Below are 15057 nucleotides of genomic sequence, written 5' to 3' on the forward strand. Positions count from 1 at the left end.
CTCCCAATTATATCATAAAACAACTCTAAAGCAAAAAACTGGGATTCTTAGATAACTAGCACATGTATAGAAATTAAAGAACAGCTGGAAAAATGTAAAAAACTGTAACAAGTGTTTCAAAATATTTACTGCGCAAGTGGGTCTATGAATCAAGGCTTACAGGCAAGACTGGTTATATCATTCTAGGGTCCTTGGATTTTTTTTTTTTAATTTAGGAATAAACAGTTTCTAGAGAACATGGAAGAGAAGATTTTTCCTGCCAAAGAAAAAATTTCAACAGAGGTGTTAAGTAGTATACAAAAACAGATAGGTCCCCAGAACTTTCCCCTGGATAAGATCAGTAGCCAGTTCAGAAAGGAGAGAGCTCTCTCTGGAGAGGACCAGTACCTGAGCTGAGAGCGGGGGTGGGGGTGGGGGTGGGGGTTTGACAGGGAAAGCGAGGAGCTAACGGCAAGGTAGGCAGGCCATGGAGCCCCTGTGAATGAGTAAAATGAAAACCAAAAATAATAGTGATGCTAAAGTGTACATACAGGAAAAAAGAATGAAGTCCAGATTGTAGAGGGTATAGAAGTAAGCTTAGGGAAAACTGTTACTTACAAAACTATACATTTATGTAATGTTTGATTTTTAAATAATTTTAACAATTATAATTTTTAAAATAAAAGAACAAAAGGATTTTATGAACATTTTTCTATTTTGTTTTGAAAACTGCTCTAAGAAATCTCATTTCTGCCTATACTATCTGTAGTGTTTACATGGGTTTAGCCTAAGATGATATTTTTTAAAACGTTAAACGATATTAAAATGTATGGTACTGAAGGTTGGAGAAAGTTAGGAGGTAGTTATGAATGTCTCCAGGAAACCTGGTTTGGCAACCCAGGTTCACCCAACCACAGAAGAATGGAAGTGACTAGAAGTGTTGAAAAATCACTGGAAGTCAGAGGAAGGTGACTGTGGTATATATACCCTTTTAAGTGCTAAACAGAAAAACAAACATTACAAGAATCCAGCTCAGTGCTCCCTTCAAACATTTAATTTCTGGTGCATTCTCTATCTGGTCCTGCAAGAATAACATACAGACCTTTAATTTGGCAAAGGATTCTTAGATATAACACTGACAGCTCTAGCAACGGAAGGAAAAAATAGGTAGCTTGGACTTTATCAAAATTAAAAAATTTTGCCCTGGCCAGCATGGCTCAGATGGTTGGAGTGTTGTCCCATATACAGAAAAGTGTCATAGGCTTGATTCCTGATCAGGGCACATACCCAGGTTGCAGGTTCGACCCCCAGTCAGGGCGTGTTAGAGAAGGCAACCAATTGATATTTCTTTCTCTTTCTCTCCTTCCCCTCCCCCACTCCTGCTTTCCTCTCTCTCTGAAAAGCAATGCAGAAAAAAATGTCCTCGGATAAGGATAAAAAAATAAATACAATGTAAATTTTTGTACCTCAAAGGACACTGTCAAGCGAAAAAGACGATCCACAGATTGGGAGGAAATATCTGCAAATACTAATTTACCTGATAAGGGACTTAACATGGAGAATATATAAAGAACTCTTATAACTCAATAAAAATGTTTAAATGAGCAAAGGATATGAATAGATATGTCTCCAAGGAAGATATACAAAGGGCCAATAAACATAAAAAGCTGCTCAGTCAGACATTAGGAAAATGCAAATCAAAACCACAATGATACCACTTCACACTCACTAGGATGTCTATCATCAAAAAGTGAGACAGGCGTTGGTAAGGATGTGAAGAAATCCCCCAATAATTAAACACTAAGTTCTTATATGACCCAGCAATCCTACTCCTAGGTTTATACCCCAAGAAAAATGAAAATACACACTCACATGAAAGCCCACACATGAATGTTTACAGCAACATTATTCATGATAGTCCCAAAGTGGAAGCAACCCAAATGTCCATCAACAGACAAAAAGAACAAAATATTCAGCCATAAAAAGGAATGAAGGACTGATACATGCTACAACATGAATGAACCTTGAAAATAGTACGGTATGTGATAAAAGCCAGTCACAAAAAGACTACAAATTGTATGATTCCATTCATGTGTCCACTGCCTACAGTGCCACCTACAGACACTAAGTAGATTAGCAGTTGCTTAAGCCTGTGGGGTGAAGAAATAAAGGGTAAGGATATCTTTCTGAAGTGAAGAAAATGTTCTAAATTGACTGTGGTGATGGCCACATATCTGCAAGTACACTAAAAACCACGGAACTATACATTTTAAATGAGTGAATTACTTGTTATGTTAACTATCTCAATAAAGCCTGTTTAAAAAAAAAAGAACGTAGAGCCATTTCAGAAAATGTACTTGTTTATACTTTTGATCATGTCGAAAATAAGTTACCTCTATAGTGTCTGGGAGAATGAAGTCTTCTGCTTGCTGTAATGACACATGCAAGCTATGCTTTCCCTGAAGACTGTCATTATCTTTTTGTAACCTCACCAGCTCTTCTGAAACCTGTTCCCGTGACTGCATCAGCACTGCCTGAAATAGAAACAGAAACTAATCACAGCCAGAAAGTTAAATCCTATCTGCTGATAGCTGCACCAGAGAAACACAAGGCCAAACCAAAGGAGGGCTGAGGATGGAGTGTACAGAAATCTCTGTAAGACTTGCAACTAGCAGCTCGGAGGTTTTTTGACTTGCAGTCTTTACATATATTGAGGCGGATAGCAATGAAGCAAGTTATCTGAGCTCCTCCTCCTGCTTCTACCAAAAGCCTGAAAGTAATGAATTTCTTCCCCCATATCCCTGAACTATAGAATGAACAGTATCTCTAGGTAGATGAAGGTGTCTGACACTAGGCTTACAACAAATAGAGCGCACACTCCCAGACAACTCCCATTTCCTGACAGAATGCATTCAACAGGAAGGGAGAAACAAAAAGCAGCGTTTTCATTTTTCATGATGTGTACCTAGGTTCAAGCTCAGGATTACTGCCCATGGCCTAAGAACCCCCAAAATTAGATATCATTAAGAGGGTATATGTTTAGGAAATATAGGGCCCTTGAGAAGCTCATTCTTAAATTGGGATAAGCTCCCACTTCTGCTTGCTGATGTATAAAACAATTTTCAGTACTTCACATGAATTTGTGTTGACATAAAAGTTATTCTAACTAGTCTGAATATAAAATTCTACAAGAGTATTTAACTTCCACTGTTTTACATACATATACATACATTTAGATTACTCACTCATCCAATATTTATTTAGTAGCTACTACTCTCTGCTAAGTGTTTTGATGCCCGTGGAGAATAAAAGACCAACTGCCCTGCAGAAACTCATGGTACAATGGAGGGAAAGGTAAGTAAACCAGAAATTACCAAATGTTCTACAAGTACTGTGATACAGTGGGTAGAGTGGTGGTAAAAGGACACAGGGTACCCAACTAGGGGAGAACATTTCCCAGAGAAGGTGATCACTGGGTCCTGAAGGACAAATCGGTGGCTGGCAAGCAGGCAGGGTCATGCATAAACTTTGGTTAATTCTACTGGCTCTTATTTATCTTTAAATGAGAATCAGTTGTGCTTTATGCTCACTTTCAACTCATTTACAACAAAATATTGGCATCCCACTACCTTTCAGATACAAAAGGGAGAGGATAATATGTATATATTTGTTTGTAAAGACAAAAAAACAAAGATAAAAAATAAATTTAAATGATCATGGATGAAAGTGGATGAAAACAGGGTGAAAGAAATAGGGAATGAAAGTGAAACCTCTGATTATACATTTTTTTAGTTTAGATTTATGAACCATATTGCATGTTCAAAAAATTAATTTAAAAAAATCCAAAAATGTAATACAAATAAGAAACAAACAGAGCTAACCATGTTATCAAATTGATAGCACAAGCACAGAGAGAAAACTCAAGTTAACTCACAGTACCCAGACCAAAAACCCTCACCAGGGGTACACTCTAGGGGCAAAAATAAGTACAAAGAAATGTTGAACTTCACGTGGTTGGTTTGCTGTGGTAGGAATATTGATGAAATTATTTTGTCTCCACCTTAACCAAGTGATCAAATTTAACATTGCCAATAATGGAAACACTTGTAAGATGCATGTATCTTGATGTTATAAACTTCCCAGTGAATAATTTCATCCATATAGTATTCTTGCCAAAATGTCTAACCTGAATCTAATCATGCAGAAATAATCAGACAAATGCATTCTATATGGTGATTGCTCTGGACTCATAAAAAAACATTAATGTCATAAAAACAAACTTTAAAAAAAAAGTGGGCGACTGTTCTAAATTAAAGGAGACTAAAGTGACCTAACAACAAAATACAATACATGACGCCTGATTGGTTCCTGAATCAAAAAAATTGAAACTATCACTAAAAAACAACCCAAAACTTTTGGGGATTATGTTACACTGAACAACAGAGGTTTGAACAGCGCAGGTCCACTCACATGCAGATTTTTTTCAATAAATACGGAGTACTATATCTTTTCTTTCTTATGATTTTCTTAAGAACATTTTCTTCTAACTTAAGAATACAGTATATAATGCATAAACATACAAAATATAAGTTAATCAACGGTTTCTGTTACTGGTAAGGCTTTCAGTTAACACCAAGCTATCAGAGAGTTGAAAGTTATATGTGGATTTTCAACTGTGCTGGGGTCAGCGTCCCTAACCCTCCACTGTGGTGCAAGGGTCAACTGTAGTAGCAGTATAATAGTTATGCAGAACAATATTTTTTGTTCTTAGGAAACATATACTGAAATATTTAGGAGTATATGATGTCTACAACTTAATTCCAAATTGTTCTGAAAAATATACAGGGTGGGGGCAAAAGTAGGTTTACAGGTATGAGTACACGAAATAGAACTTATTCTTGTATTATTATTTATTATTATACTACTTTGCATATGAACTGTAAACCTGCTTTAGCCCCACCCTATATATACATTTATATGAGACTGAGAAACAACGGCAAGTATGAAAAAATGTGGCAACATATTAACAACTGCTAAATCTAAAAGATTTTATGAATATTCATTCCTTAAACCTCTCTATAGGTTTGAAATTTTTCAAAATAAAAAGTTAGGAGAAAATATTAAGATCCCAACACTATCATAGCTACTATTCTCTGAAGCAGCATAAGAAATTAAGTTTCTCAGTGTGTTGATTACTAGAGGGAAAGAGGGTCAGGAGAGGTAAACGAGGGCATATGGGGTTAAATAATGATGAAAGAAGACTTGATTTAGGGTAGTAAACATACCATACAATACACAGATGATGTGTTATAAAATTGTACACCTGAAGCCTATATAATGTTATTAACCAATGTCACCCCAATAAATTCAATAAAAAAGGAACAAAAAGAAGTTGAGTTTTTCTTTCTTAACATAAAAAACTTCAAAGGTAATTTCAAGAAAATGGTAAGGTACTCAACCTTAATTTAAGTAATTCTTCAATGTCATCTACAACACATTCATTTCTAGAGGAATCAACTTTGTAAAATGTTGGCAAAAGCAATGGGTTTAAAAAGATGGTAAGAAAAAGATGAGAGGGGACAGAAGAATGTAATAAGGCTAGCACTGAATCTTTGTCAGCATTTAACATTGTGGTTTTTAGATCAACGATTATTATTTTATATTGTCTAATTAATGAAAAATCATGAAATTCGCTATGGTCGATGATTAGGATGAGATGCTTCCCCACAGACCACGGCTAGTATTTAGGAATCAGCTCAAATGCTCTTTCAGATACTCTCCAATGCCAACCAAAACAAACCACTACCATACAACCCCAAGGCTTTCTTTTGGTCATCCCTGAAAGAGCTGGAAGAGAAGCAACTCTGTAGGATCACCCCAGCAGAGCCAACTATGCTATAACTTACAAAGGGCCATCAGATGCAGGGTCTCAACTTTGAGAAAAAAGGAAGAATAAGGAAAATGTAGTCAGACTACTGAGGAGGCCCAAATCTGGGCAACTGTTTTGCAAAAGTTCCAGCAAGCTGTTCTTCAAGAAGCTCTCTACCCCACCCATCTCAAAATTAATGGCCTTCTCTAAGTTCCCCAGTACCACAGCAGTATGGTGCAATTTCATCATAACACATGTGTAATTATGAGGCTATTTTAAGCAAATTAGCTGTCTAGGAAAAGCATGGCTGCTTATAAGCTATGCCTGCTAGGGCTTTGAGAGATTTCAATTTTTAGTATTTAGAACTGAAAATTAAACGGTGGTCCACAGTTTATTCTCTTTAGGTTTCCCAAATCAGAAAAATAAATAAGTGAAAAATTAGAATATTGGGGTTTAAAAAAAAAAGAAATAATGTCTTTAAATAATAATGTCTATATACTTTTGTCCATTACTGATGTTCTATAGGCCCTGGAGAACATGACAATAACCACTTTGGCCTGGGAGATAAACTCATATCAAAGAAGATTTCAAGACAGAACAAAAAGGACAATATTTAACATAGTTAATGTTTCTTTAAATGTTAACTTACCATCTGTTCCTGAACATCTCTCTTTGCTTGGGAAAACCCCTGTTGTAACTCTTCAAGTAAAATCTCAGATGCCTGGGCTCTTAGGACAAGTGCAGAGATCTTAAAAAAAAATGCATACGCAGAAAATAATAGTTAGGAAACTAGTTATTCTGAAACTAACTCATCCATTTCTGCTTATTTAATGTACAGAATTATGTTTTATTAGTTCATTGTAACCCACTCATCACATTCAACAGATGTGTGTGCATCTGCTGTGTACAAAGCCTCAGGCTTTCAGATGACACAAAGCAGTACCAAAGTCTCCAGGAAAGCATGCTGCCATACAGGAGCAAACAGCATTGCATGGATCTCTAGACACAGAGATTAATCCATGTGACCTAGTTATGAATATTAAAGGAGCTAAAAAATTAATAAAAATTGAAACTCTGTCCATAAAACATCACACAGTTTAAAGGATAAATTAATCTTTTCTGAATAGCTGAAATCTTCTAAGATGGTTAACAAACAGCAATAAACAAATGATTGTATCACTGAACTCCAAACTCCCTTGAATTAGTTTTAATGTTCCTCACCAAGGATTTATGTGAAAGTTGATGACTCATAAGAATTATAAAATGAATCAAAATAAACTTGTTCAGGCATTTAAAAATTATTGTCAGAATTCTGCTTCCACTTTCGGTCAAGGTGGAGGCGTAGGTAGACACACCGTGCTTCTTCACACAACCAAAAAAAGGACAAAAACAAATTTAAAAAGAAAAAACAACCAGAACTGACGTAAAATCAAACTGTATGGAAGTATGACAATCAAGGAGTTAAAGACGGCACACTAATGCAGACTGGCAGGCCGGATGGAGAAGGGCATCCTGGAAGAGAGGACTCACCACAAGGCTGCTGCTGGTGGGCAAAACAGCAGCTAGAGGACCCAGCGAGGCAGCTGATTGTGGACTAGGTGTCCCACATTGGAGTGCAGATAAACTGGGAGGAACAACTGGGGAACGAGACAAACCGCACAACTCAGGGATCCAGCACAAGGAAATAAAGACTAAAAGCCTCTGACTGAAAACACCTGTGGGGATTGAGGTGGCAGCAGGAGAAATTCCCAGCCTCACAGGAGAATTCACTGGAGAGACCCACAGGGTCCCAGAATGTACACAAGCCCATCCACACAGGGATCAGCACCAGAAGGGACCAATTTAATTGTGGGTAGCGGGGGAAGTGACTGAAAACCAGCGGAGAGCAGTGCAAGCACCATTGTTCCCTCTCAGATCCCTCCCCAACATACAGCATCACAACACAGCGACCTGGGTTACCCTGCCCTGGTGAACACCTAAGGCTCCGCCCTTACTATGTAACAGGCACAGCGAAACAAACAAACAAACAAACAAAAAAAGGCCCAAATGAAAGAACAGATCAAAGCTCCAGAAAAAATACAACTAAGCAACAAAGAGATAGCCAACCTATCAGATGCACAGTTCAAAACACTGGTAATCAAGATGCTCACAAAATTGGTTGAATGTGGTCACAAATTAGATGAAAAAATGAAGGCAATGCTAAGTGAAATAAAGGAAAATGCACAGGGAACCAACAGTGACAGGAAGGAAACTGGGACTCAAATCAACAGTTTGGAGTAGAAGGAAGAAATAAACATTCAACCAGAACAGAATGAAGAAATGAGAATTCAAAAAATGAGGAGAGGCTTAGGAACCTCCTGGACATCTTTAAACGATCCAACATCCGAATCATAGGGGTACCAGAAGAAGAGGAACAGCAAAAAATGGAAAATTTATTTGAACAAATAATGGAGAATTTTCCCAATCTGCCTAAGGAAACAGACTTCCAGAAAGCTCAGAGAGTCCCAAAGAACTTGGACCCAAGGAGGAACACACCAAGGCACATCATAATTACATTACCCAAGATTTAAAGATAAGGAGAGAATCTTAAAAGCAGCAAGAGAAAAGGAGACAGTTACCTACAAAGGAGTGCCCATAGGCTATCAGCTGATTTCTCAAAAGAGACCTTACAGGCAAGAAGGGGCTGGAAAGAAGTATTCCAAGTCATTAAAGGCAAGTATCTACATTCAAGATTACTCTATCTAGCAAAGCTATCATTTAGCATGGAAAGGCAGATAAAGTGTTTCCCAAATAAGGTCAAGTTAAAGGAGTTCATCATCACCCAGCCCTTATTATATGAAATGTTAAAGGGACTTATCTAAGAAAAAGAAGATAAAAAATATGAACAGTAAAATGACAATAAACTCATAGTTATTAACAGCCACATCTAAAACAAAAACTAAGCAAACAACTAGAACAGGAACAGAACCACAGAAATGGAGATCACATGGAGAGTTACCAGCAGGGCAGTGGGAGGGGAAGAGATGGGGAAAAGGTACAGATAAAAGTAGCATAAATGGTAGGTAGAAAATAGACAGGGGGAGGTTAAGAGTAGTATGGAAAATGTAGAGGCCAAAGAACTTATATGTACGACTCATGGACATAAACTCAAGGGAAGGAATGTAGGTGGGAGGGGGTGTGTAGGGCGGAGAGGAAAAAAGGTGGGGACAGGGAATGGGACAACTGTAATAGCATAATCAATAAAATATATTACAAAAAGAAAAAGAATTCTACTCCAGTAGTAGTGATTTGGGTAACATGTACCAACTTTTCTATTGAGGATTAGGAAAATGAGACCAAAATATTAAAGACATCTACTTGAAGGCACTGGAGAACAAAGCAAAAACAATGACAGGGCCCAGGACCAAAATAAGGACACTTGGAGTGATGAGTGCAGCATATGGAACAGCTCTTCTCTAGAAGAATATGCCAATTCCCAAAGAAACAGATGTGAGACTGAGAGGCTGAGCAGAGTGTTTGAGAGCCATAAGACAGGGTGGTAAAAGTTAAGAATCCAGGATCCACTATGCAAAGGGACTCCTGGTAAAAAAGTTGCACTTTATTTTTTTTTTATCCTGACTCAAGGAATGTTTTGTTGATTCTTACAGGAGAGAGAGAGTGTGTGTGGGGGGGGGGGGGGGGGGACCAGAAACATAGATGTGAAAGAGCAGTATTGATTGGTTGCTTTCTGCCCAACCTGGAACCAATCCCACAACCTAGGTATTTGCTCTGACCAGGGATTGAACCTGCAACCCTCTGGTTTATGGGACAGGTTCAAACTCTGTGCTTTAGATTGTGCCCCCAAAGGGCCACTTATAAAGGTAACAAAGGAATTTATAATAATACAACCTTCACAAGTTCCTCTAATCACAATTTCTGTAACTGAATTAAGGTGATCCAAGACTGTAAGTACCACTAGTTGCCTGCCTCTTATAAGGAAAATGCCTTTATAATATTTCAACAATTTTTCACATACAATGTGTGACATTCAAATAAAAACGCACAAGAAAATGATATAAAAACAGAAGGAAATGATAAAAACAGATAACAGAGATCTACAATAAATCCAGATATGTAAACTATTAGAGGCAGACTTTAAAATATACTTGACCAGTGCTGGCTGGTGTGGCCCAGTGAATTGAGTGATGGCCTGTGAACCAAAGGATCACTGGTTTGATTCCCAGTCAGTGCACATGCCTGGGCTGTAGGCCAGGTCCCCAGTAGGGGATGCATAAGAGGCAACCACACATTGCTGTTTCTCTTTCTCCCTTCTTTCCCCCTCTCTAAAAATAAATAAATAAAATCTCTAAAAAAAACTATAAAATGAAATGTATTTGATCTGTTAGGAGATTTAAAAGAAAATTTTCAGGGAACTGAAAACAATGAAAAATTACCAAATATAAGAAACTAAAAAAAATTTAAAATTCAATAGATTTCAACAGATTAGACCCAATTAAAGAGAAAATGAGTGAACTAGAACACAGATCTGAAGGAAACAAAGATAAAAAATAGAAAATACAAAATAAAGGTTAAAAAAGTCAAAGATGCAATGTGAAGGTCTAACATATGAAAATATTTAAATAATAACAGCCAATGAAATTTCATGCTCTGGAAATAAGCCTATGCAAAAACCTTGTGACTTGCCCTGGCTGGTGCAGCTCAGTGGATTGAGCTGCTGGTCGCTGGTTCAATCCCCAGTCAGGGCACAAGCCTGGGTTGTGGGCCAGGTCTCCAGTAGGGGGCACACAAGATACAACCACACACTGATGTTTCTCTCCTTCTCTCCTTCCCTTCCCCTCTCTCTAAAAATAAAATATTTTTAAAAAACACTGTGACTTCACTCAGAGATATACTCAAGAGAAATTAATCCACATGTCCAACAAAAGACATGTAATATCTAGTTAGAAAATGTATTATTCATTCACAATAGCCCAAACCCAGAAACAAGTCAAGTATCCCTCCACTGCAGAAGAGATAAAGAAATCATGGTATAATATACATCGAATACAATATACAAAGCATTAAAATATAACTACTAATGCATAGGAAAACATGGACAAGTCTCACAGATAAAATGATCACATAGACCAGAAGTGAGACTTCCAATCAAGATGGTGGGGTAGGTATATATGGGCTTCCTTCTCCCACTACCATATCAAAATTATGACTAAAATACAGAATGACCATCATGGAGAACCACTTAGAGGGTAGGTAAACTGAAGCCCTATAATTAAGGATATACAGAAAAAAACATTTCAAGACTGGTAGGAGGGGTGGAGGCCCTCCAAACCCATGATTGAAAAACAGGAGGGAAATCCTGGCTGTAGAGGTCCCCCTCTTTGATGAGAGAGGGGTCCCAGCCTGACACTGGGCTCCCCAGACCAGGATTCCAGGGCTGGGAATATAAGTCTCCAAAATTTCCTGCTATGGAAAGCAGCAGGGACTGTGGCTGAGTGAGAGAAATGGCTGCCAGAATATCAGATGTTCCTCTTAAAAGGACCTGTGCTCAGACTTACTCCCTGACAGACTCACTCATTCTGAGATCCAGCGCTGGGGCAGCTGCTTAAAAAGTGTCAGGAAATAGGGAAAGGAACTCAATGGTCTGGTTTTAGGGTGAGTGCCAGAAAGGGTGCTCTCACAGTCATTTTGTTCCTTTTTTGAGCACCCCCACACACAACACATAGCCTGCTGGAACAGGTGGGCACCAGGTCTCGAGTCTCCATCAACCTGGCTAACACTGTTAGCCCCACCCTGGTGATTCCCTGAGACCGCACTCCATGCAATTTGAGACCCACCCAAGCTGCTGCCAGAGGTTTTCCCACCCATACAAATGGCCTGTCTTAGCCTGTGCTGCAGACATTACTAAAATCTTTCAAAGGTCCACAAATCCCAAACAAGCAGCTGCTGGCTTTAGCATGCCCCATACCTCCTCCTAAGTAGCTCCTACCTGGCCACTAGTTGCAGCCAGACATAGTTTCCAGCTTAGCCTCTCCCAAGCATCATCAAGCCCACCACAAGTGGTAACTGTCACAGATCACTTTGTAGCCCACACCAGGTAACCCTGGGCTGGACACAAGCAACAGCTGACCTTGCTCTGTACCAGAGCCCCTCCCATGAGGCCCGAGAACCGACACACCCCATGGCCAGCTTCAGATCATACCAGAGCATCATCCAGCCACCTCCACAAATGACACATTCACTCAAAGGGTGGATTCGGCACACACCAGAACCCTGTTAAAGCAAATCCTCTCCACAGGGTCAGACCCTGAACAACAGCTCCTTTGCTGTAGTCATGGACAGTCCTCGTAGTCTAAGGGTCAATCCTTCCCATGGACATGGCACAGCAATCAAGGCTCAACTAGACCAGGAGGGCACACACAACCCACATGAGGTATACATGGAGCTATCAGCTCAGGTGACCAGGAGGACTGTGCCATTGAGCCCCACAGGACATCTACTACATAAGGCCACTCAACCAAGACCAGGAAATATAGCAGATCTACCTAGTACACAGAAACAAACACAGGGAGACCACAAAAATGAAGAGACAAAGAACATGTCCCAAATGAAAGAACAGAACAAAATTCCAGAAAAAGAATTAAACAAAATTGAGAGAATCTACTAGATGCAGAGTTCAAATCCCTGTTTATAATGATCCTCAGTGAATTTATAGTAAGAGTAGATGAACTCACTGAAAACTTCAACATAGAGACAGGAAACAAAAATGGAGACAGAATACAAAAAAGAACCAGTCAGAAGTTAAAAATGCAATAACTACAATGAAGAATACATTAGAAGAAATCAACAGTAAATCAGATGAAGGAGAGGATCAAATCAATGATTTGGAAAACAAGGTAATGGAAAATAACTAATTGGAACAGCAAAAAGAAAAAAAAAGGTCCAAAAAAAGAGGATAGTTTAAAGGGCCTCTGGACACAAAATCAAATGTACCAACATTCACATCATAGGGGTACCAGAATGAGAAGAGAGAGAGCAAGGAATTAAAAACCTATTTGAAAAAATAATGACACAACACTTCCCTAACCTGGTGAAGAAAACAGACATACAAATCAGGAGGTGCAGAGAGTCCCCAAAAAGATGACCCAACGAGGCCCACCCCAAGACACATCATAATTAAAGTGGCAAAGGTTAAAAACAAAGAGAGAATCCTAAAATCAGCAGGAGAAAGCAGTTATTTACTTAGATGGGAGGTCTCTTAAGACTATCAGCTGAGCCCTGGCCAGGTAGCTTAGTTGGTTAGAACATCATCCTGATACACCAAGGTTGTGAGTTTGATCCCCAATCAGGGCACATACAAGAACGAACCAATAAATGCATAAATAAGCAAATCAACAAATCAATGTGTCTGTCTGTCTTGTCTGTCTCTCTCCACCTCCTCCCTCACTACCTTTTAAGAAAAAAGACTGTCAGCTGATTTCTCAACAGAAACTTTGCAGGAAAAAAAAAGAAATATTAAAAAGACTTCTTTAAGAAAAGCAGGAAGAAAAAAGATAAAAAATGAATGACAAAGCCCTGGCTGGCATAGCTCAGTGGATTGAGCGCGGGCTGGGAACCAAAGTGTCCCAGGTTCGATTCCCAGCCAGGGTACATTCCTGGGTTGCAGGCATAACCCCCAGCAACCACACATTGATGTTTCTCTCTCCCTCTCTCCCTCTCTCTATCTCTCTCTCTCTGTCTCTATCTCCCTCCCTTCCCTCTCTACAAATAAATAAATAAAATCTTAAAAAAAAAAATGAATGACAAAACTGCAATAACTGCATAACTACATACTTATCCATAATTACTTTAAATATAGGTGGATTAAATACTATAATCAAAAGGCATAGGGTGGCTGAATGGATAAGAAAACAAGACCAATACATACGCTTCCTACAAGAGACCAACTTCAGATAGAAAGACATACACAGACTGAAAGTAAAGGAATGGAAAAATACTTCGTGCAAATGGAAATGAAAAAGAAAAAGATGGGGTAGCAATACTTCTATCAGAGAAAAAAGAAAAAGACTTTAAAAACAAAGGCTATAAGAAGAGACAAAGAAGAACCAAGCAATTCCACTTCAGGCTATTTACCAAAGAAATCCAAAACACTAATTCAAAATAACACATGCATCTCTTTGTTCATTGCAGCATTATTTAAAAAAAAATAAAGATTTTATTTATTTATTTTTAGAGAGAGAGGAAGGGAGGGAGAAAGGGAGGAAAAACATCAATGTGTGGTTGCCTCTAATGTGCCCCCTATTGGGGACCTGGCCCGCAGCCCAGGCATGTGCCCTCACTGGGAATCGAATCAGTGACCCTTTGGTTTGCAGGCTGGCACTCAATCCACTGAGTCACACCAGCCAGGGCCAGCATTATTATTATAACTAAGATATGGAAGCAACCTAAGTGTCTATCAATTAGCCAATGAAGAAAGATATAGTACCTAGAAAAAATGGAATACTATGCTTTTATTACATAAAAAAAGAATGAAATCTTGCCATCTGCAACAGCATGGATGGACCTAGAAGAGTATTGTGCTAAGTGGAACAAGTCAGACAGAGAAATGCAAATATAAAATCATTTCACTTATATGTGGAAACTACCAAACAAAAGACATGAATAAAAAAAATTCACAAGATACAGAGAACATCAGATGGTTACCAGATGGGAGAGAGGCAGGGGGATGGGTGAAAAAGGAAGGGATTAAGATGTGCAAACTGCCAGTAATAAAAACAGAAACAGGTATATGAAGTACAGCACAGGAAACATAGTCAATTATATTGTAATAACTACATATGGTGTCATATGGGTACTATACTTTGCAGGGTGATCACTTTATAAATTAAATGTCTAATTATAGTGTTGTATACCTGAAACTACTATATGTCAACAGCAATTGAAGAACAAAAAAGTATTTTAAAAAAATAGACCACATGCAAAAGGCCACAAACTATGATTCTATTTATATGACGTTCAAGAACAACATAATACTATTAAAATCAAAATAGTGGCTACCTCTATGTACATGCAGGTAGGATATTTATCAGGAAAGAACATGAGTGTTTCCGAAATGTTCGTATCTTGATTCAGGTAATGATCACCCTGGTAACAGTTTTCACATGTTAAAATTCATCTAGTTATACACTTGAGGTTTATGCACTTTAATGTAT

At 38.4% G+C, this 15057-nt stretch overlaps 1 protein-coding gene across 1 annotated transcript in view; it reads right to left on the reverse strand.

Moving 5' to 3' along the window:
- RABEP1 (rabaptin, RAB GTPase binding effector protein 1) overlaps nucleotides 1-15057 on the reverse strand; it is a 108425-nt gene that overhangs the window by 8594 nt on the left and 84774 nt on the right. The window contains exons 12-13 of the mRNA XM_045824179.1: nucleotides 6498-6596; nucleotides 2373-2513 (exon numbers count right to left, since the gene is read on the reverse strand). Coding sequence (XP_045680135.1) covers nucleotides 2373-2513; nucleotides 6498-6596 — 240 coding nt within the window. The remainder of the gene's footprint in view (nucleotides 1-2372; nucleotides 2514-6497; nucleotides 6597-15057) is intronic.

This window comes from Phyllostomus hastatus, unplaced genomic scaffold (genome assembly GCF_019186645.2).
Source record: "Phyllostomus hastatus isolate PE091 unplaced genomic scaffold, TTU_PhHast_1.1 phas_scaffold_55, whole genome shotgun sequence".
Taxonomy (NCBI): domain Eukaryota; kingdom Metazoa; phylum Chordata; class Mammalia; order Chiroptera; family Phyllostomidae; genus Phyllostomus; species Phyllostomus hastatus.